Source organism: Carassius carassius, chromosome 21, assembly GCF_963082965.1.
Source record: "Carassius carassius chromosome 21, fCarCar2.1, whole genome shotgun sequence".
NCBI classification, from domain to species: Eukaryota; Metazoa; Chordata; class Actinopteri; order Cypriniformes; family Cyprinidae; genus Carassius; species Carassius carassius.
Genome location: NC_081775.1, coordinates 26,469,964 through 26,494,941, shown reverse-complemented (window position 1 = coordinate 26,494,941; position 24,978 = coordinate 26,469,964). Strand labels below are relative to the sequence as shown.

At 39.7% G+C, this 24,978-nt stretch overlaps 1 protein-coding gene across 1 annotated transcript in view; it reads right to left on the bottom strand.

The window, feature by feature from the left end:
- LOC132098017 (phosphatidylinositol 4-phosphate 5-kinase type-1 beta-like) overlaps positions 1-24,978 on the bottom strand; it is a 42,667-nt gene that overhangs the window by 17,174 nt on the left and 515 nt on the right. Inside the window, exons 2-5 of the mRNA XM_059504106.1 lie at positions 14,285-14,426; positions 14,007-14,075; positions 12,955-13,085; positions 10,387-10,504 (exon numbers count right to left, since the gene is read on the bottom strand). Of these exons, the coding sequence (XP_059360089.1) occupies positions 10,387-10,504; positions 12,955-13,085; positions 14,007-14,075 (318 nt within the window). The 5' untranslated portion in view covers positions 14,285-14,426. The remainder of the gene's footprint in view (positions 1-10,386; positions 10,505-12,954; positions 13,086-14,006; positions 14,076-14,284; positions 14,427-24,978) is intronic.

Genomic DNA, 24,978 nt, shown 5'->3' with positions numbered 1-24,978 from the left:
CGTGGTTTAATTGGGGTTGCATAAAAAACCCTAAAGTTATGAGGTCTTAAAGCAAACATTTCTACTGAGTTTTCTGGCGGGGTTCCCTGAGGAGGCTGGGACACAGCAGCAGCAGCATGAGGACAGTGTTGAACCGAAGCCAGACACTCACATTCAAGGCCTGCCTAATGAAAGTCAACAGTCACGTTGTACTTCCAACCCAAACACATGGACATTTGCATTTGGACTGCGTGTCATCCAGTGTGCATGGGGCTTGTTAATTAGCTTGCGCTTCCTCTGCCCCATCTACATAATTATAAAAATGTACACAACAAAATCAGAAGAGCATGAAACATCACTTTCTTCCATCGTAGCCTGACCATTTTCTACTGCGTTTTAGACCTCGCTTCTACTTTATACAGACATTTGAATTGAATGTTTAGTGCCCAGATACAGTACAAAACATCCTTCATTGTACTAAGCAACTTAAATGAATAGTTCACCAAAAAATACAAATTTGCTCACCCTCAGGTCAGTTGCCCTATCACACCAAAATCCAATTGATGTGCTGCTAAATTTCTCCAAATCTGCTCTGATGAAGAAACAATCTTGAAAGGCAAATTTTCATTTTTGAGTGAACTATTCCTTTATTATGTACAAATAAACGATGAACGAATATCATGTTGACCGTTTAATCAGATTGCCTAAACCTAAGATACTTTTTAAACACACAAAAAATGCATAGATAACTGTATTTGGGAAATATTGGAACACCACCCATTGAAATAAACATTAAATGTAGCAAGACTACTGACAAAGTTTAACAAAATTACTGTATTTACTGTATTCTATCAAATAAATGCGGCCTTAGTGAGCACAAGAGACTTTGTTCAAAACATTAACAACCTCAATCTTTTGAATGGTAGCATATATTCCCCGAAAATAGAAAACATTTACCATGTTTTACCCCTTGAGCTATAAGAAATCAGATCTAAAATAGATATACTGTGCGCTTGAGTCACTTCATGCTGATTTTTCTAGAAGTGTGTCCACATTAAATGCAAATAAAAGGAACTCCCATTATGTGTGTGGAAATTACCAGAACCAAGTTACACAGAACAGTGAATTTACAGAAATATCCATGTACTCTGGTGTACACTTTATTTTAGTCCTGTTCCCCGTGTACATACTATGTACTTATTATAGTAATTACAATAACTATGTAATAACTAGATACTAACCCTGAACCTACCCCTAAACCTAAACCTACCCCGTGTAGTTACCTTGTATTACCAGAACTTTCTTAGATAAATACACTGTAAGTACACTATAAGTACATGTAAGTACACGTACTGTAAAATAAAGTGCAACCCAGAAATATACAGGAATCCGTGAAGTTTGATGGACATATGCAGCTGAAACACTGCTGGTTGTGAGGACTGGTGGCTGTCAGACCTTTCAGCCTCCAAATATAGCTGGACGTATTATTTTTGACAGAGACATTAGAAAACATATCTATGTATGTTTTATCATTTGAAGGCATTCTCTCTCCCCAGTTTTATTCTTTCCAAATTCCCGGCAAAGACTTTTGTGTTTGACCTGATCTCAAGTCACACTTCTTGAGGACACCAACAGTTACAGGCTGAAACATTTGTAAGCTTGCACAGTTCTTGGAAGAATCCACTTCAACAGCATGCACAAACCAGGTAAAATGTATTATTTATATTGTGTAAAACTAATATATTTAATGTCAAAATTATATTTATACTGTCATTTTTCTCAGATAATGTTTTCTCTTTTCTACAGTATCTTCAGAGATTACATATGTTAACCTAGGTGCAGGAGGTTGTGGCAATGTTTTATCCATTTTTGTATTGTTTCACATATCGTTTACAAAAACATTTTACGTTTTTTAGGTATCATGCAGGAATTATAACAAGGCTATGAGGAAGAAGTATTCATAGTTTAACTCTGGAAAGGCCTAGCTAAAACACTCGATCAGCCAAAGAGAGCCAACAGTAAGTTTAGAAATTGACATAATGTAGTTTCTTAAATAGGCTATTAGCCTGTTAAGATTCTTGTCAACATTACTGTTGTTTTGCAGCTGCTGGGGACAAGGTCAACCAAGGCAAACACAGAAAGAGCACTGTGGAGGACAGCAATGGTGGAGCTCAATATAAGATGAGGAAGATACTGTTGTTGATGTGGATGCACACAGGATCCACAATAACGAATGTAGTTTGCTGGGACACTTCATTTCGTGTGTTATTTACTGCATTAGTTTGAAATCTTTCATTCAAATTAGATGTTGTATTTTTAAATGTTGCTTTCTTTTGAAATTGTTTTATTATTATCAATCTGCCCACCTGGTCAGCAACCAACCACACAAGGTTTTTGGGAGGGATGTATTGTAAATGTAACCAATGAAGTCATTTTACTGTAAGGGGTTTTGGTTTACCAATTAAATTAATTTTGAGGAAAGTGTTTTTGCTCAGTGGCCCAATAGCTATCTGGTTTAAATCAACCAATCCAGTTTAACATGAATGACCAAAAGGGGAGGGCACAGTGCCACGAAGGTTAGGCCCCCTTCATTTGTCTGAAAATCTGGGGTGTGTACCAGAGTTTACTGGTCCGTATGCAGCTCTATTCGAAGTGACGTGACCCATACTCAGAATTTGTGCTCTGCATTTAACCCATCCAAAGTGCACACACCGTGAACACACACCCGGAGCAGTGGGCAGCCATTTATGCTGCGGCGCCCAGGGAGCAGTTGGGGGTTCAGTGCCTTGCTCAAGGGCACCTCAGTCGTGGTATAGCCGGCCCGAGACTCGAACCCACAACCCTAGGGTTAGGAGTCAAACTCTCTAACCACTAGGCCACAACTTCCCCTTATTTTCATGCAGTGCTATGCAAAATGTAGAATGCAAAAAAGGTTTGAAGGGTATTATGTTAACAGGTATTCCCTTGTCATTAGGGTCATCATAAAGCCAAGCATCTGCATTGCATTGCATATACTATAATTAACATTTTTATCTAAAGGCCGTGCACAATAGATTCATAACAGGGGATGATATACTGCAGGTTCATAAATTACACAGGAAGACCAGACTATCATGCACCTGAGAGCGATATCGCTCTGCTGGGCTAATTACAAGGCTATTAGATGTCAAAGAGCATAGGAGGTAATTAACAGCTCGACAAAGATCATACCCCTAATCAGCATCATCCACCCTGACTCACACACATGCAAACATGCGGATCAAACTGTACGAGAGCTGCAGAGATGCTGCAGAGGCACTGCAGTGACTGCGAGTCAGAGTGAGGCGGTGTTGCAGTGCAGGGAAACTGTGCCACGACACTTTTTGCATAGTGAGAACACATCAAACAAATTTGGGTATTTACAAATGAGGACGGAGATTCGGAGTTCCTGCCAGTCACAGTTGGCACGGTGCAGCGGTGAAGTTCATCAGGGGTCAGTAGTACTCTTGGTCAGTCTTACTGGCACTTGATGTAAGCAGCCGCTGAACTTTAATTTACACAAAGATGCTTTGTTAGGGCTCAGGTGGAGGGAGATTTTAGGGAACTAAGCACATAATAGTCTTGGCATTAATAGGAACATAAAAACTGTGCTTAATCAGAGCCATAGCAGTTCATTAATGTGTCTGGTTTGCATTTCCCATTCGCCACATCATTACTTTTCATAATATGATGATATGTCCGAGATAAACATTATTTTCTATTTAAAAAAATGTAAGATAGTACTACATTTAATCTATTAACAATTTTTGTATTGCGAAAAGTTGGCGTTACGCACTAAAATAATACAGATGGTTGGAGGGGAGGCGCTTAAAGGCAAAAAGGATTTGTGATGTCATATAAAAATAAAAGTTGTTCAGAGGGCAAAATAAGTTATTATATTTTAATGAAAAAACACAAAGAAAAATGTTCTTTCCCCTTTCCATTTTTTTCTTTGCAATTATATATCATGCAAAGTAAGAAACAAGTTTTGAAAGAAGTCTCATGCTCAACGAGGCTGCATTCAATTGATCAAAAACACAGTAAAAACAGTAATACTGTGAAATATTATTACAATTTGAAATAACTTTTTTCTAGTTTGATATATTTTAAAATGTAATTTATTTCTGTGATGTAAAGCAGAATTTTCAGCATCATTATTCCAGTCTTCAGTCACACATGATCCTTCAGAAATGTAATGATTTGGTGCTCAAGAAACATGAATTATTATTATTATTATTATTAAAGGTAAATACAACTGTGCTGCTTAATTTTGTTGTGGAAACTGTGATGCATTTCTTTTCAGGATCATTTGTTGAATATAATCCGAGAACAGTATTTATGTGAAATTTGTAGTTCCCTTTCAAGGGAACTTCGAACTGCGTCCTCTGAGGGGACACTATGGGGAACACCTCGTCGTGACCCGTGTCTGAAGCATACTTTGAAAAACGCCAACGCGTTGGCCGGCGACAGCCTCTGACGTCACTACCAGCGCGACTATAAATACGCGCCCGTAGGACCCGTCACTATCTTCTTCGTCTTCAGTTGACTGTTTTGTTTGAAGCGTGCATCTGAGAAACGAAAAACCAAGACGGTAAGAGCGATCTATTACTGTTTTCATCATGGCTTCCACTAGCAAGGCGTTTAGACAGTGTGTGCATCCGTGTCAGCGTTATCTGACACCCGATGACACACACACTCTTTGCGTCTCTTGTTTGGGCGAAGAGCACGCGGGCGATGTCCTTGAGGGGGCGGTCTGCGTGCACTGCGAGCGTTTCTCTCTGAGAAAGCTCCACTCTCGTTTGTCTCTCTTTTCGAGGAAAGAGGGACAGCCATCTGGATCCCGCGGCTCAGGTCCCGCCGTTGCCGAGGCACGGAGGAGAATGAGCTCGTGGGGATCACAAATGGATCTCGCTGAGGAGTGTAGAGAGGGACCTTCCTTTTCACACTCTCCGGCGGCGAACGAGAGCGAACTTCGGAAGGCAGATGTGGTATCATTAACCCATTCTGACACTGAAGTTAGTGCTCTGCTGGGTTCTACCCAGGAAGAGCAGGAGATGTCTGAGAGTGGTGAAGAAGCTGAGGCTGAGCCTTCTCGATCCTCCTGTCCCGCGTATGAGGAGCTGTTAGAGGTTATGGATCGCGCCACGGCAAAATCAGATTTGCCATGGAAGCGTGCCAGCAAGGTAGCGCCATGAGGTCGCCTCGCTGAGCGGTACTTGTCTGACCATAGCCCTCCAGCCCAGGTGAGCCTTCCATTCTTGCCTGACTTACATGCAGAAGTCGAAAAGGAATGGAAGAGGCCGTTTTCCTCTCGCATCCACCGGTTTCAGCATACGAGCTATGCTAATATCGAGGGCTTGCATGAGAATGGCTATGAGAGGATGCCCCCTGTAGAAGAGACGCTGGCTTGCTATCTCTCTGTGGGGCAAACGTCCTCTCTTAAATCTCCCGCTTTGCCATCTAAGCCCCTCCAAGATACATCCCGCTTAAATGGCAGGTCATGCGCGGCAGCTGGTCAGGCTGTGGCTTCACTGCACACGATGGCGGTGCTCCAGGCCTACCAGGCTGACCTGCTGAAGGACCTGGATACAGGTGAGGGCCTTTCACCTGACCAGGTAGCCGAGCTGCGCCGCACCACAGACCTCTCTCTCCGAGCTACCAAGCAGGCCGCCTCCGCCATGGGCAGGTCTATGGCGGCCATGGTAGTGACGGAGAGACATCTGTGGGTGAACCTGGCTGACATCGGGAAGGAAGAAAGGGGGTTTCTTCTCGATGCTCCGGTCTCGCCTTCTGAGCTTTTTGGTACCTCCGTCGAGATGGTGGTCGGTAAGTTCAGGGAGGCAAGGGCGCGCTCAGCGGCCTTTAAATCCTTCATTCCACGAAGGTCCAGGTCCGAGCCCGAGCAACTCAGGGGTCCTGGCCCATCTCGATCTGAGGGTCGTAGAGGGGCGCAGAAGGCTAGTGTTGCGGCTCGCGCTCCTCCCCCGCCTAAGGGCAGGGGCAAGAGGAACCGCGGGTCACGGAGCGGTAAGCAGGGTCTGAGGGACGTGATTCGGACGAGGCAGCGTCCTCGCCCGGGTCAGAGCGGTAGGATGACCTAGTAGCTCCGGATGTTTTTAACCTCTGTTTTTAACCTCTGTTTTTTGTCCTCCCCTGCCTAATTCCCCTGTAGCCACCAGCTTTCCACCTGATCGAGGTTAGGTGGACGGTCTCTCACATAACAGTCTCCTTTTGGACCTATGATGTTTTGGTTGGTTCTATGTTCATAGCAACCGCCTTACTTACGGTCCGGACCAGAAGGGGGCGCCCCGCAGCGGGACTCCAGTACAGGAGGGTGGGTGAGTAGGTAACCCTTGCTCTACCTGTTTATGGACGTTATGTTGCTGGTGGTTATGTGTCTACTAACAATCTCTGTGAGTTTCCTTTACAGTAGCTAGGTGGCCAAAGAATTGGCACAGCACTGCAGGGAATTCCATAGATGTCCGGCCAGGTCACCCTGAGGGGCCGCCTGGCGCATCCGGGGAGGTGGTGGTTACGGCAAGAAGCTCTGTATTTACTGCCTCAGGTGATGCTCCCCTCGCCTAGAAAAGAGGGTTGGAGCTCACCGCTCCCGTGCGATCCAGCGCCTCTGCGATGCTTGGGAACCTCTCTGTACACACGCTTGCCTGTGTACTTTCTCAAAGCCACATAGTGGTCAGTGTGCACGTTAACGCTTTGCGCACTGTCTGAAATCCACGTAAAGTGGTAAGTGTGCACGCAAGACTCTGCGCACTTTCTGAAATCCACATAAAGTGGTAAGTGTGCACGCAAGACTCTGCGCACTTTCTAAAATCCTGTATGGTAAGGGTTACACGCTCCGCTTCGTTCCCTTTCTTGGGATGATTCGCCCCCGGTGTTCCTTGGGCTTCATCCAACCAGTGTGTATTTGTTATGCACCTCAAGCATCGCTTCCCTCAACATGAGGGGCTGGGTGGTCTCCCACATATTGTGGTTATCAGGTGGTAGGCTTCATCAGGCCTCCCTGATGGTGAGCTCCCATATACGGTGGTCGCCAGGTAGTAGGCCTCACCAGGCCTCCCTGGAGATTTGGCTCCCACATACTGTGCGTCTCCACTAAATAGCATATTGTGGTTTTCAGATAGTAGGCTTTACCAGGTCTCTCTGAAGGTGAGCTCCCACGTTCGGTGGTCGCCAGGTAGTAGGCCTCACCAGGCCTCCCTGGAGATTTAGCTCCCACATACTATGCGTTTCCACGGAATAGCATGTTGTGGCTTTTTCAGATAGTAGGCTTCACCAGGTCTCTCTGAAGACGAGCTCCCACATACTGTGGTTGCCAGGTAGTAGGCCTCACCAGGCCACCCTGGAGATTTAGCTCCCACATACTATGCGTTTCCACGGAATAGCATATTGTGGCTTTTTCAGATAGTAGGCTTCACCAGGTCTCTCTGAAGACGAGCTCCCACATACTGTGGTTGCCAGGTAGTAGGCCTCACCAGGCCTCCCTGGAGATTTAGCTCCCACATACTATGCGTTTCTACGGAATAGCACATTGTGGTTTTCAGATAGTAGGCTTCATCAGGTCTCTCTGAAGACGAGCTCCCACATACTGTGGTTGCCAGGTAGTAGGCCTCACCAGGCCTCCCTGGAGATTTAGCTCCCACATATTGTGCGTTCCACTAAATAGCACATTGTGGTTTTCAGATAGTAGGCTTCATCAGGTCTCTCTGAAGACGAGCTCCCACATACTGTGGTTGCCAGGTAGTAGGCCTCACCAGGCCTCCCTGGAGATTTAGCTCCCACATACTGTGCGTTTCCTAAAAAACGAGCTCCCGCGATTTGTGGTTGTCAGGTAGTAGGCCTCACCAGGCCTCCCTGGAGTTGAGTTCCATATTGCTTTCAGTTTCCACTGAGGTGGTTATCTGGTAACAGATAGTAGGCCTCTCTAGGCCTCTCTGTAGGTGAACTCCCACATATTGTGGTTATCAGGTAGCAGGCTTCACAGGCCTCTCTGAATGTGAGCTCCCACATACTGTGGTTGTCAGGTAACCTTTCAGTACACACGCTTGCCTGTGTACTTTCTCAAATCCACATGGTGGTCAGTGTGCACGTTAACATTTGTGCACTGTCTGAAACCCACGTAAAGTGGTAAGTGTGCACGCAAGACTCTGCGCACTTTCTGAAATCCAGGTAAAATGGTAAGTGTGCACGCAAGACTCTGCGCACTTTCTAAAATCCTGTATGGTAAGGGTTACGCGCTCCGCTTCGTTCCCTTTCTTGGGATGATTCGCCCCGGTGTTCCTTGGGCTTCATCCAACCAGTGTGTATGTGATATACACCTCAAGCATCGCTTCCCTTATCATGAGGGGCTGGGTGGACTACCCACATATTGTGGTTGTCAGGTGGTAGGCTTCATCAGGCCTCCCTGATGGTGAGCTCCCACATACTGTGGTTGCCAGGTAGTAGGCCTCACCAGGCCTCCCTGGAGATTTAGCTCCCACATACTGTGCGTTTCCTAAAAAGCGAGCTCCCGCGATTTGTGGTTGTCAGGTAGTAGGCCTCACCAGGCCTCCCTGGAGTCGAGTTCCATATTGCTTTCAGTTTCCACTGAGGTGGTTATCTGGTAACAGATAGTAGGCCTCTCTAGGCCTCTCTGTAGGTGAACTCCCACATTTTGTGGTTATCAGGTAGCAGGCTTCACAGGCCTCTCTGAATGTGAGCTCCCACATACTGTGGTTGTCAGGTAACCTTTCAGTACACACGCTTGCCTGTGTACTTTCTCAAATCCACATGGTGGTCAGTGTGCACGTTAACGCTTTGCGCACTGTCTGAAATCCACGTAAAGTGGTAAGTGTGCACGCAAGACTCTGCGCACTTTCTGAAATCCACGTAAAGTGGTAAGTGTGCACGCAAGACTCTGCGCACTTTCTAAAATCCTGTATGGTAAGGGTTACGCGCTCCGCTTCGTTCCCTTTCTCGGGATGATTCGCCCCGGTGTTCCTTGGGCTTCATCCAACCGGTGTGTACTTATTGTACACCCCAAGCCCCCTCAACTTGGGGGGGCTGTGTGGGCAATTCTCGGGTAGTTCAGCAGCGCTCCCCTTTTCTGAAAGGGTCACCTATGAGCATGCTGCTCGGAGCTCGGAGTCTTCCTCTCTTGGGAGACTGATTCCCGGTTCTTCAGAGCGCTCCAGTACCACATACTGTTTGAGACGCTCTGTGAGAGCAGGCATCCTGCTGAGGCAGGGGCTGAGGCCTCCAATTGCTCTGCTCCCGGGCCATTCTTCTACGAGCTGCTCTGACAGAGTCCCACGAGAACCCCTCCTTAGAACAGTATTTTAAATCCATGTTATGGTAAGTGTGCACGGGAGTCTTTGCGCACTTTCTAAAATCCACATTGTGGTAAGTTCGCACGCTAGTCTCTGCGTTCTTTCTAAAATCCCTAGATGGTAAGGGCTTCGCGCTGCTGCTTCGTGCCCTTTCTTGAGTTGGTTTAAGCCCCCTTCATCTTGGGCACCACTCCACCTAGGTATCCTCGGATACCTATCTAGAACAGGGCGCCGCTACTAGAGTGCTGTGGGGACAGCCCTTTCGGCAGGTTTTTGCGAAAGCTAGCAGTAGCCCCTGTGTGACAGGCAAAGACTTGGTAGAGGAAAGTGCCAGGCTCTTAGCCGTATCCCTTTAAAGGAATCTCTGTGATTCCAAGCCTTTAGCTCTACCCCGGGCCAGGGCCCTACAGGATAATTGGGTATGTAGCTTAGGCCTTTGGCCGTAAGGGATAATGTCATAAGGCAGCCGTCAGACCGTCCCAGGGGCGACTCCCGGTGAAGAGAAAAGCGGTAGAGTTGGTACTTAGTGTTTGCCATGATTCTGGTCTGCACTCCCCTCAGCATGGCGGCGTGGGTATACTGTTCCCCATAGTGTCCCCTCAGAGGACGCAGTTCGAAGTTCCCTTGAAAGGGAACGTCTCAGGTTACGAATGTAACCATGGTTCCCTGAGAGGGAACGAGACACTGCGTCCTCTAGCTCCCTGCCATGCTTCGGACGCAAGCTTCACGAAGAAGATAGTGACGGGTCCTACGGGCGCGTATTTATAGTCGCGCTGGTAGTGACGTCAGAGGCTGTCGCCGGCCAACGCGTTGGCGTTTTTCAAAGTATGCTTCAGACACGGGTCACGACGAGGTGTTCCCCATAGTGTCCCCTCAGAGGACGCAGTGTCTCGTTCCCTCTCAGGGAACCATGGTTACATTCGTAACCTGAGACGTTCTTTTGTAACATTATGAATGTCTTTATTTCCATATGACCCCAAATTTTGAACAGTAGTATGTTGATTTTAATAAAAAAAGTGAAGAGAGTGGCCAAAACCAATAAAAATCAAAAAGTATGTTTTACCAAGTAATCATCTGGCTTGATCCCAAACAGCTCCCGGAAGTAGCGGAAAGCCAGCGGTGCGTACGTCTTGAAACGGAAGTCTGGATAATGATGCGCTGGAGTCAGGTTGCTCCCCTCACTGCAAAAGTGAAAGGATTTGCTGAAGGTATCACAAAAGAAACAAAGCATATAAATGAATCAACTGTGTGTTGTTTTAATGATCGTCACATTCCCCAATGCAAGAGCCTTCTGGGTAGAATCTGGGGTCTGTCTGTAAATATAATCCTGGTAGAACACCAGAAATTGTGAGAAACTGTTACCTAACCTAAATGCTTCTTTTTGCCCAAGGAACAGAGACACATTTGATCTTTCTGAGCCCCATTGAGTGCGTCCTTGTTGCAATGTGAGCCACCAGCAGTAAACACATGAGGTAATCTTTTCCAGAGACACACAACAGTAACTAATGCCCGAGGACAAGGAGGTCCTAGTCTTTCTCTATTAACGCTTACACAAACTAAAGACCAGGGTCAGTCACAGCAGTTCCACATGATGAAATGTAAGCAAGCCCTGGGGGAAAAAAATATAAGTCCTGTAACCCATTTTTTGCCTTTTGCTATTATGAGGCAGGCCATTATTATTTGGATTGAATAACCCGTTTGAATAATTCCTAAAAGTGTGACTTGAACGGTCCAGATGATGTCATAATCACTCAAAATACCACTTTGAAACGATAAACAACAAGCATTTTTTGATCCCTCACAAGTGGGGTAGTGAGTTGCTGCTGCAGACTATGTCTCAATATCAAACCCCAATACATGCCCATTGTGTAACCTAATCCAAAATTTACAACTGACCTCTGAATTGCAGCTTTTCTCTGTGAACTATAACAATAGCAGACTGATGAGGGGCAGACAACTGACCTAACTCTGAAAAATGGGGCTTCTGCATGTGCAAATCTGTCTCATAGACGTATGCATAATTTCTTTGCCCTTGTTTTCGGTAATGCAGTCTATGTAGCTTACATAGTAGAGCATAATCTAGCAAGATCAAGGTCATGGGTTCGTTTCCAAGGGAAAGCAAGAACTGATCAAATGTGTAGCTTGAATGCAATGGAAGCGGCTCTGGATACTAGCATTCTGCCAAATGGATGAATGTAAATATGTTCAGAATAGTATAGCAGTGTATTTCAATTATTTCAGTAGTATAGGATGTGCCTGATTACCTTATTTAGGAAAAGCATGAATATTGCCTTTAAAATTAATAACAAAAGCTTTTGAGTAATTTTATTTATTTATTTTATTTTATTTTTTGCCTGGGGTGCCCTGTTTTGTTATTATGTATAGGCCTAATAGAATAATAAATGTATGTTTTTCTAGAAATTTGCTGCCATAATGTGAATCATGCACTTGTCATTTAATTTAATTCAATTGTCATTCCAAGTGCATCTAAAGCATGTAAGAATACATACTAGCCTACATCTGTTATGCATGATCACTATTACTAACCATACAAAAATAGCTTGGGGTCAGTTTAAAAAGTTAAAAAATTAAATTTCTCAAATGTGACAGTAAAGACATTTATAATTTTACATGTTCTTTTGAACTTTCTATTAATAATAAAAAAAATGTATTACAGTTTCCAGAAAAATATATAGCAGCACAACTTTTTTCCTCATTGATAACAATAATAATAAATGTTTCTTGAGCAGCAAATCAGCACATTTGAATTATTTCTTAAAGATCATGTGAAATTTAAAATAGAAAACTGTTTTTTTTTCAACTGTAATAATATTTCACAGCTGTAGTGTTTTACTGTTGTGATCAAATAAAAGCAGCTTTGGTGAGCATTTTCAAAAACATAAAATCTTACCAACCCCAAACTTTTAAACAGTATTGTATGAACTTGGTATGAAGTGTATGTGCTTTTAAGAAATTATCTATTTACCTCTTTGATAGTTTAACCAACTTACTGTAAGTCATGCCCACTTTAACTTCAATCCGAATGCAAATACCCAATATAAATACAGATAATGGCTTTCCTGCACATCCCTAGTATGCAGTAAACACAGGATGCAAAATCTACTTCAAACTCTGCATAATGCTTCATTTTTTTTAAATAGCAAACATCACAAAGTATACACAGTAGCTAGTACACTATTAATCCATCTCCACAGACTGTCAAACTGGTCCAAACTGAGCACATACAACTGGAGTGCAATCCCTAGTGGGAGAATCAGACTCTATAAATAAGGAAGTCAGGCTAGTGGATCAGTGTGGTCCCTTTGAATCTTGTATAAACTTTCTGCTTACTCTGAAGAGCCTTTTGGGAATCATTTGCACGAGAATCAACAGTGCAGTATGTAGCATGAGCTTTTAGTTCTCGTGATACACTGCCTTTTGTTGTGTGATTAATCACTGCAAGATGCCCTGATCTTAAGATTTCCTTGTTTGACAAGAAACAAAGAGCAGATGACCCAAACTAAATGCAATGGGTGAGAAATTGTGAAAAAATGTCTTCATTCCAGACCACTCTGTCAATATCACGCACAGTCATGCTAATGTCTTGTGCATCACTGTCCTCTGTTCATACCTTGGTAAAAACACACTCTCCACCACATAGAAGTCCTGCATGAGCACATCTCGGTCAGGTTTTGAGGTCAGATTCCCCACGGCGTAACCAATGCCAAGCTGGATAGCTCCTTTTAGGGCAGATGAAGTAGTCTGTACCAGTACCAGAAATACATAGCAAAACAAATGAATATACTTGAGTAATTTGAGTTTAGCAACACTAAACTTGTCTCCTAAATTTCCTTTGGTTAAACAAATGACATTTGTGGCTCAGAACCCTTAAGCGAGGTTCACTGGAAATATTAGATCAGACTTAGCATGAAAGGTAGGCTACAAGTGTGTAGTGTCTGTCAACACTGCAAAATCCTGGAATTTTGGGAAGTTGATTGATAGCTGATAGACCTCTGTTGATACCAACATTTAGGAGGGTGGACATTATCAACATACTACACTTGTCACTCGAGAAACTGAAAATAAAGTGACTGGAAAAAAGTAGCTCATTCTTCACTGAACAGAGTTATGGCAGACAATTTGTCAATCATTTTTGTTTTATCAACATTCAGGGACTCTCTCATTTAATAACTGCTGTACATAGTCATGGAATCAGAGGTCCTGCTTTAGAAAATTCATTTACAAGTCAACAAAGTACTTTTAGTTTTGTTTTGCTTTGTTTACAGTTTTACTGTATTTTTATGTATTTTATGTGTTTTGGTATATTTAGTTTATTTCCTGGTCTATATTTTATCTAGCAAAAAAATAAAAATAAATAAATAAATAAATAAATAAATATATATTTTTTTTCAATTACATTTTAAGTGTTAATTAAATTGAAAGTCCTTGCATTTTTTTCTTCTAATTTTCTAATTTAATGGCAATGGATTAGATCTAGTTATACTGAAATTAAAAGCAACTGTGGCTAAAATTTATATATAAATCAAACATTAAAAATGTCTGCACATAAACACATGAAACACAAAGCTAGAAAATGACACTAAAACTGCTTTTTAAATACAATAATATCATATTTTATAATGTTATGGTAGACAAAGACAATATTAAAGAAAAACTATTTACCTTTTTGTATGTTTTCTCTCTACGGTTATTGCTAGACCCGCTGACTCCATTCTCATTGGCGGATGACATCTGAAGCGATAAAGAGTTAAAAGTCTAGTTCACAACCATAAGCCGAGCCTATGTAAATAACATCCTCAGGGTCTGTCCAGCTGTATACCATCAGATTTGTAAAGGAGCCTGACACAGACCACAGGATATCCTGCCAGAGTAATTGAGTGGCTTGTAAATGCAGAAAATGTGTGGCTCTGCTAATAAAATATGATGCAATTGAGGTTTACCTTGTTTTAACTGAGAACACAGGTGTTGGTCTGCTGTTCAGCGCTCCTGCATGGCTTAGTCATGTGGACTGGATGGAAAGCAGAGGTCAGGGTCAGAATCTATGTTCTTCCTGTCAGCCAGAGCATAGGTGTGTGGCAGTGGCTGAAAAACCAAACAGTTTACAAGATGTATGGGGTGAATCACGAAAATCTGTCAAGAACATGTCAAGGTTACATTTCAACCCAAAATCTAAAAATTTTTTTATTTTGACCATTAAGATTTTGTGTACTGTTAAATTATTTTTTTGTTGTTTTATTCATTTTTATTGATTGCTTTTGTTATGGCAATTTGTATTTTATTATTTTTTATAAATTAATATCAGTGCCTACTTTTTATATTATTAAGGGAATTAATTACATTTAACAAAAATAACTTTACAATATATATATATATATTTGTTATTGTGTTATTGTGTTTTTGTATTTTATTGTAACATTTTATATTATTACTGTTTTTGCTGTATTTTTCGTTTAAATAAATGTAGTCTTGGCGAGCATAAGAGACTTCTTTCAAGAATATTTTAAAGTTTTACCGAAGCCAGACTTTTGAACAGTAGTGGTCTTTAAAGCTTTTTATTTGACAATGTTTTCTTCAGAATACGAAAAATATTCTGTTGTTTTAGAAAAATATATTTTTATATTATTTAAATAATATTTTAATGTTCCAACATTTAAACATTTGGAATGTTTTTTATTTATTTATTTAATTTTTTTAAATCTTTAAAATGTGCATTATTGGTAGACTAAGCTCAAATGACGGAGAGAAAAGAGTACTGAAACTTAAATTTTTGCAGTCTTGTTTGTAAAGCTAGTGATGCATAAACCTCACTTCCCCTTTAATGAAACATTGATTTCAGGTGTTCTCATTGAGGCAATGCAGAATTGTCTTAAATTGATCTTGTGACCAACTAAGTGTCTGTCTGCATCCACAGCACTGAATAAACGGTGCGTCGTAAAATCAGCAGAGAGAGAGCAGGGCCTCACAGTCTGCGCAAATGACAAATAATGGCCTTTCAGACTGTCTGCATAAACAAACTGCAAGCCCTTATTCAGAGTCAAGAGCAGCCTGTGACTCTAAAAGGTTCGTGCCATTCGCTCTGTGCCAACACATCGATATCGTTGGGCCTGCAGAGGGGTAAAACACAGGGAAAGTGTGGATGTTTGCTCCTGATAACCAGCTGCTGTCTGAGGAGCGTCTAACACCTGTGTGTCAGTTTGCCCTAAGACTGCTATCCAGATCTATTACACAATCCACTGTGGGCAAAACAAGCCAGTGGCAACTTTCTTCTTGAGTCATTAACCACAATACTGTCATTAATTATACGTCAGCACTGAAGAACAATCAAAACAAAGTTGAGAAAATATTACACTTAGAAAAGGGCACATCAAACGTCACAACATTAACTTATGGATCAGTGTTTAAATATTAGCCAGGTACAATCATGGAACATTTAACGATCAAATACGCAATATGACACAAGAGGCCATGCATTAGAGTGATTTTACCACAGTTAAGGGGAGTAGGATGATTGCCATAGGGATTTTATAAAATGCAAATGCAAATTCAAAAGTCGGCAATATTTATTTAAAAAGGGAATTCAGTTATTACAATCAAGTTGTTTACGATTTACTAAGCAAGTGATTTGGCACATTAATTTTTATTTTTTTAATTACATAGATTAAAAACTATCTGGTGTATAATTAATATCTATATAATTAATATAAAGGCCTCATCAAGGCTTCATTTATTTGGCCAAAAACTCAGCAAAAATTGTAATATTTTGTAATATTTTTACAATTTAAAATAACTGATTTTTATTTAAATACATTTTAAGATGTAATTAATTTCTGAATCTTTTAGTATCATTACTCCACTCTTCAGTGTAACATGCAATGATTATAATATGCTGATTTGCTTCTTAATACACAATTATTTGAAACTGAAATCGTCTTTATTGTCACTTTTGATCAATTTAATGCATCCTTGCTAAATAAAAGTATTAATTTTAATATTCTTAAAAAGAATCCTACTGACCCCAAACTTTTGAACGGATGTGTGTCTTTATTATGATAAATCCAAATCATTATAAGCAGTGTCAATATATAGTAAGATGATTTATGGATACAAGAGTCTGAGAAATGAATAATCAAACATCAGTTTTAGTTAGCGAAGCAACTTATGCAAGTTACGGTAACGTCTTCCTGGACTGGAGGCCCCTGATCATCATATTACTTTGTAATATAAACCTAAAGTTTAACATACTGCATATGACGTTTTCTATAATCCAGTTACAATAGTCGAATTATAAGAAGCACAAACAAATTATGTTGCACTGACAGTGGAAAAGACATGGATCGTGAAGTGCTCTTAGAAGAAACAAGTGCCCTTTAAAGGTATTAAAGATATGTGAGCATGTGCCAGACATTATGAGGAGAACAGAAAAACACTTTTGATTCCATCACCATAAAACTAGTCCTCACTCTCTCCATCTATCTCTTCTTCTCTTTGTGGTTGCTATGAGCACAGGTTCAGTGCTTGTAAACAGTGGCCACGTCTACCGAAGGCAATGATTATTCCGATTGATTTGAATGGTACAAATAATAGTTTGGCAGACTAATTGGGGAGGATTTTAGCATTTTTGAGGTCAGAATCTCAAAGCTTTTAGTGGCATCAACCGTTCAAATTTCAATTTTAATGGAATGGCAAACATGCGAGCAGATTTGGAGAAATTTGGAATTACATCACTTGCTCACCAATGGATCCTCTGCAGTGAATAGGTAGGTGATAAAAACATCCCAATAATCCACAAGTAATCCACACAGCTCCAGTCCACCAAAAATCCACCAACATGTTAGTTTAGAACAGTTCTGGACTGTTTCCAGCTGTAAAAGTTGATTGATCTGTGCATATTTTTCTCCTGATTCAGACAAGATGACTTTATCACTAGAGATGCAATATCACGGATCATGAACTTGTATTTTAGCTAGAAGCAACAGCTTGAAGTTATACACGTCTTAATGATGGATTAGTTCATTACAAACATGCAATCGTGTGGATTAATGTAAAGTTTTTATCAGCTGTTTGGAGTCTCTTTGTGATGGTACCCATTCACTGCAGAGGATCCATTGGTGAGCAAGTGATATCTATTAACTGTAAGCAGTGTTAGCCAAGAGTTTAGTTTACTATAAGCATGCCCTTATTGTGCAGAAAAAAATCTACATTTCTAACAGTTTAGCCTAAATGCATGTTTATTCTCAATTTTCCCTCCACATTTTTTTTTTTACAATGTGCAGTTATGCAAATTCTGATTAAATGTTATTTTGAAGTGAAACTCTAACTTTTAACTTTATAAGAGAATTATTTAGGAGTGAGAGGCTCAAAATTCCATGTCCTTTCATTTTAATTGAGGGATTAAAGCTAGATTAGGAGCATATCCAATAAGCCACAGGCCTCACAAATGCACTCTTTGTTCTGACTGGAGGTTCTTTCTTCAGTTCGCTAATTGGATACAGTGATAATCATTACATAATGCCTTAGTGTACTGTGTAAATGTGTCCCGCTACAAACTGTAATTGGATATGATGTTATTAAAGGCATTTTAGAGAAATCAGTTGAACTTGGGACAATATGCATTACTTCACATGAGAACAATGAAACTGTAAATACTAAATATTGGTGAGGAGACACAGCCCAACCGCAGGGCAGATCAGATCCTGCAGATGTAGTAAGTTAAAATAAATTTCCAATAAAGACTTGGCTATTTTTTATAAAAATCCAGATTTTTTGCCCTTTAAAATAAGCACTCAAGGTCTTCAGGATTACTTTGCAAGTGTGTTTGTGGTGGGTTGGAGCTAAACTCTGCAGGACATTGGCCCTTCCAGAAGCAGGATTGAAAACTCCTGTATTAAGGGGATCCTCTCTGTCATTTCCAGTCCTCTCAGCAAAAAAAAAAAAAAAGAACATATGCTATATATATTTGGCGGTGTTGAGGAGCTTATCTTAAGACCTATGAGGAGCAGCAGGGGAGTGTCAGAAGGAGGAAGTGCGAGATAAAGAAAGGGAGCAATGAGTAAACGGAAGGGATGACATTCAGGCTACACTTCTATTTACTATTCCGGGCGAGTTCAACTCAGCATGAGCGCAGAAATGTGAGCCAGGTGATCAAGCAGACCAACTGCTGAAAGACTTGACTCATAGCAAGGGCAGCGCGATTAACCGTGGAAGTCAAAGAAGAGAAACGAAAAGAAAAAAGAAACAGCTTGAAAAAGAGGCCACAAACATACTTTATCAAAATATTAATGCAAGGGTCGCAGTGCTCGAGGGGGCAGTAGAGGGCACTTCTCTGTGCTATCCAACCAAAAGTCGTACACTGTGTCCTAATTAGGTTTGGGAACAAAGAACATTTTATATTTTTTAACAGCACTTCAGCCAATGCATACTAGTAAAATACTCAGAAAGGTTATCCAGCAACAACATTGTAACATGTACTGAATCCATAGTGCAATCACTTAAGTAAGATTACTGAACTACTGACTTGATCATAAGTAAGTTGTTTCTAGTGAATCAAAAACATACAGTGCAACCTGTATAGTCCGATTCTCCAATTAATGACTCTATTGTGCCGGCTCTTTTAAGGGACTCAGACACATGCAGCATATTCAGTGTAGTCTGTTTCTAAAACAAATTACTCTTAATCGGTTCCTTTTAGTGAATCACACGCATACAGCACATCCTGTGTAGTCCGATTCTTGAATGAATGAAATGATTCTTTTTAGTGAATCAAAAACATACTGAGCATTTAAGAAAGAGTTATTTATGTGAACAGGTGAATAAACAGCGATTCTAAAACAATTCTAAATCAAATGATGACTTTTTGGTGAAGTAAACACATACAGACTCAACTTTCTTCTAAAAACAATTAAGCAAATAAAAAGCACCCCTTGCAGGAACACATATGTGCTATGTATTTATCTAACTATTTTTGTATGCTACTGTATGTACTTGCATATGTGACTCAGCCTGTGAAAACCCAGCTTTTTTTGTGATTTAATATTTTACATAAAAACATCCTTTATAATAAGAACATTCTGTGGAAATGTAACCTTGATATCTTGATATCAAGCTCAATAAAGCTGACCGAGTAAGGCCATGTCAAAGATTGAAATCATAGTGAAATTAATGGTTGAAATAAAACTTTGATGGTTTTCTCATAATTAGATTTTGAGAATTAAGCCTGGATTTCACAGAGAGGGTCACATATAATAACTGCCTAAAATATACAGAAAAAGATCAAATTCCTCTGCAGAATTACAAATGTTTAGAAAATTGTAATATTAAAAAAAATCTATTCACTCTTCAGGTATAAAACTAAAATGTATTGAAAGTCAATGATCCATAACTGAAAGATATGAAAGGTAGATGTCTACCAGGCACATAATAAACCTCTTTATGCACTTTTATCACACTGCTATCTGATAATGATGTGCCCAGGATGGAGTTGGACCTGCTGTTCCACTCTCACTCTGGCTGAGGTCCAGTCCTGTGATAAGAAAACCAGTATGCACTTCTCTTTACTGTGCCTGTTAAGTCATTGCATGCTGCAGACAGGAAGTTGTGAAGTAGCCATGGAATTAAATGACCTCTTTAATACTTAAAGCAGCACATACAGCCATAATTATTCCATGAAATCTTCAGGAGTAGTCAGCACACCACCTGACAGCAATACATTATAATGTTACAAAATATTCTATTTCAAACAAATGCTATTTTTCTGAACTTTGCATCAATTGGGGAATCCAAAAAATGCATCATGGTTTACAAAAAAAGCATTAAACAGCAGAACTGTTTTCATAACAATTCATAACAATTTCATAAGAGTATTGATGCTGAAAAATCAGCTTTGCAACACAGGAATAAATTTTTTTTTTTTTATATATTAAATAAAAAACAGTTATTTACATTTATTATAATATTTCACTATATTACTGTTTTTTTTAATTCAGCCTTGGTGAGCATTAGAGACTTTTTTTTTTAGAAAATATTACCAACCCCAAACATTTAAATGAATAAGATAATTTCACAGTAACGGAATGAGATTTAATTATCAAAATAGAACATGCACTTTGACCTTAATAAAATAATAATAATTGAAACTGATTACATTTATTGTTGTTTTGTATTTGCAAAAACAAACTGTCAAGGTCAACATGATGTAAATTTTCTGGAGCGATTTCAAGTAAATAATGTTGGTCATAATCCAGCTGTTGATGTAGGTATCCATTAAACACTTCAGCTGTACATAGTTTCCATTGCATATGACATATGGAAAACATTTCCAAGTTCTCTCATGTTGTTGTGGGGACATTTGCTTATTTAAAGGCATATTATATACGAAAAGTTTGAACCTGTCCATAAGACTCATAGCATGCTAACAAAAAACCCCGTCAAAAAGCCCCATCCATGCAGGGGACATATAATTCCCTCAGACTGTATCTGACAATAAGAGCCTTTTCAGGAGCCTGTTGTTGCCCGCAGGGGACATGTTGCCATTGGGACAATTGATGCTTTTTTGGAAAATCAAAAGAACAGGATATGCATGTCTAGATTCCATTGTTATTATGAAACCAGTGAGATCAACAACATCGCCTGCAGTTCCATTCGTCTCTCCCCCACAGTGCAGTTAACATGCACTGCTCTCTGACATTTAATACTAAATGTGAGAATGTTGGCTCAGTCTACACATAAAGCAGCCAATCACTACAAAAAGCTCATTGACAGGCATTCAAGGGCAGTGTGGGTCTGCCCTCCCAATCTAGTCTGAGTAATCGCTTTACACTTTTAACTGAGACATACAGTAGTGGTGCTTACAAATGCAATTAGTGACTGCTCACACTTAATGTGAGTACATTGGTCAAACATGACCATTTAGTGTGTGTTTCTGTTTAGACACGAAAACTATGGAAAAGTAGAGGAATGGGAAAAAAATGGTTATGTGTTGCGGATTTTTGGAAAACTAAGTTGAAGTGTATAGTTATCACATATTTTGCATCACTAAAGAGAATTAAACAAATTAATTCACTTCAAATTAAAATTTTCATCACACCCTTGTTGTGTTCAAATAAAAAAATAATGCCACTGAAAAGTTGCAGATTTGAATCCGAACAGCATTGGCATGTCATGTGACCATTTGTGACACTAAAGAATCAGAAAGCCTTAGCAACTTCATAGCAAACACACACAACCTCTCCGCATGGAATGCAGAAGTCAGGTTTTCCATTCATTTTCTTCATAGGGAAATTAGTATTATTTTTTACTATAACTTCCAAACCTTTAAAGACAGGCCTGTTTTGAGCCCCGAGGTTGTTCATGGCATATTTTTGAAGCCATCTGTTTGCATTATTTTAACTTATCATGTTAGACAATGGAATTTGTGATGACAAACTACAATACCCCTGATTCTGTACAGAAGACTGCACCAATCACAGAGTATATATTAAAATATATTAAAAAAGATGTTGTTTCTGTACAAAACAATGAAATTATACAAATTGTAGTTTTCTGGTTTTCTATTTCACCATTGTTTTTAATTTGATTGTCATTCGCCATGCTTTATGGAACTGTAGTTCTCTCCCTCAATAAAGCTGTTAAGTACCGAGACCATTGCCTTCTCTCTCTGATTTTGGATAACTTCTTTATTACTTGCACCCATTACTTGACTTGGGAGTTGAGCGCGCCTTCTCCACTATAATTCTTCTCTGATTTTCACATACTTTTTTGTGATTCACCTTGTAGCTGGTTATAACGATTTATAAAGCTTTAACAAAGGCATTTTTAAAGACGCTATACTTCTGGAACCAACACCACTGATAAGTGGACAGGCAAGTTTTATATACACTATGTACTGTTTGGCTTTTAATGGATAGACAGTTATCTGATGTAGGCAGTTCATTTCTCTGATCTTGCTAGTGATGGATCAAAAACTATTTAATAATAGTTTATATAAATAGGCACACCTATTTAATATTTCCAGTACGTGGAGTATCCAAATATAGTGGTATTAAAACATAAAGCAATTTCCAAACAAGCTATTACTTCCACATTCTAAACAGAACAGAAGACATATTCAGGGTTGGCAACGTCCAAGAATGCATTTCATTATGCTTTTACAAATGTCACAAGACACAAGAGATCATGACCGCCTGCTAAATAGCCTACAGGCTGAAACAACCTCAGGGAGCATGGTTATGTAATGTGTCAAACGAAAACTGCACATTTTTCTATGGGTCAATGGGAGAAATGTCCTTTGCCTTTTATTCATGAAAGCTAGTATTACAATCACAATTAACTGAATCATCTTCGTTTATATTCAGGAACATTGTGGTACTGATTGACCTTCAGTCGCTCAAACGAAAGAGGTGCTTGTCTCGTAAACCTTTGGCTCAGGTTCATTATGTAATTCTTTAAGTGAGAGTTACACACAGGTGTAGAAGGAAAGTTGACAGTGATGCAGTTGATGTGTTTTTGCAGACGCTCATTTACATCTGGTGATTTCCCATTCAAAAGCACTGGCTCGATAACCTTCAGCAGTGAAAGCTGCATGAAAGACTAGGGAACATAAAATCCTACGCAAAACGTTGCCTTTCGCTCTCTCTGTATTAAATAATATAACCTTCACTGGTGAATAATGTAACACAGATTGCTTTACTGCAAAATTATCCATTAATACCAACGTAGCACAAAAGCTGTCTCTGAAGTGGCATATTATTTACTATACTAAAGTGCATTTACACTATTTAATGTTGCAGAGGCAGTATAAACTACATATACATAAACAAATGTCAGTGCAGAAATAAAGTTATTAATTCATTTTAATTTTAGTTCATTGTAAATACAATAAAAAAAATACAAATTCAAATATACATACATAGATACATTTAAATATGAAATTATGTACATAAAAAAGAAATGAAAATGTAAAGTTAAATAAATTAATTAAAAAAGTATTTATCTCAATACATTTAAAAAAAAATATATTGACGCTTGTCATGACAATAATACATTTTAAAGCTGCACTGATGCTGCATTTCTTTTGCACAGAACCAAAGCAGCATCAGAGCTGCCACTTATATTAGGGGAGAGCTGCATATTTTATTAAGCTATACATATTTCTACAGAATTTTGTACCTTGAATAACACCAAAAGTAATGTGCCAAGATTAGTTCTATTAGTGAAAAGGTCACCATCAAATAATAATGATTATGGTCGCACAATCCAGCCAGAGAGATGGTATTTTACACATCAAGCTGAAAGGAGTATGTCTCGTCCCATCCCAACTTTTCTGTGCTGATCTAAGAGCAGTTTAGTTAAGGTAAACTCTGATCTTTTTTCTTATGTTGATAAAGAGTCGGTAAATCTGGTATGTGTCAGCTGCTGTCTATTGGCTGTCTGCAGTCTGAATTCTAGAGAGGAATGTGGCATGCCACTGTGGGAGCAATAAAGAAATGTGCATGGGAGTGAGATCGCTGCTCACGACTGCTGTTCATCAATCAGCTGCAGCTCTGAAAGGCTCCAGAAAGATTACAAATTAAATGAAATGATGTGGCTTATTAATCTGATTTCCGAGGTTCAGAGGACTGGGATACAGATGAAACTTGTCTGTAAACAGAACATGAAGTCCTTTTCACATTAATAATCGCCTCATCAAGTTGCACATGAGTGGCAAGCAGTAATCAACTCTTTATTTTTAGTTCAATTTTCCGCAAATAAATCTAAAGTCATTCAGAGACATCTGCTAAAATATAATCAAATATTACCAAACAAACTTTTTAGGTAATCTTAATGCATACAGAAAATGTGGACAGTATACAATACATACTGCAGTAGACACTAGACTGTTATGCTAATACTATATTCTGAACATACCTTTTATTTTTGTTGCATAAACAAGCAAAACTTGCAACTGGGGTATTTTGCACAACATAAGAGCACAAAAATACCAGCATCAGACAAGCTTCTGAAACAGAATCATGCAGTTTAGTACTGCTGCAGAAGGCTTTTGGGAAAAGCCACCTGGGAAAAGGATCTGCGCAAGAGACACGGAGCTTCGAGAGACCGGAGGAATATTTCTTCTTCCTCTCATTGTTCTTTGCTGTCATGCGACTTCGTGCCTCCAGGTACAAAGCTTGTCCAAACAACTGTCCAGTCTGGGTTATTTTCAACGTGGGTAAAAGTTATGAGACTTTTCTCATCTATTAAATTGCATGTGAACAACTATGAACATGCAATAATCTTTATGGCTTTTCTCAACACATATGTTTCCTACAGTGATAAGACCAGCCTATTCGATATGGATAGTTTGAAATAACTATCAATAATAAATCATATCCATTATTATCCATGTTCTCACTGAAATCATAAAAGTTAAATCAATAAAAGCGAGACCAGGGCTAATTGTCATACTTTTTAATGAGCATTTCACAGTTAGTTTAAAAGTTGTTTTTTTGTATATGTACATATTGACATTGATTTTCAATATTATTGTTCAGAGACAAATGATAGCCCACAATTCACTGAACCTTGGCTGGATTAACCTTTTATAGACAGCGCACTAGATTTGGAGATGCAGTCAACACATCTACAAGACCTCGTAATATTT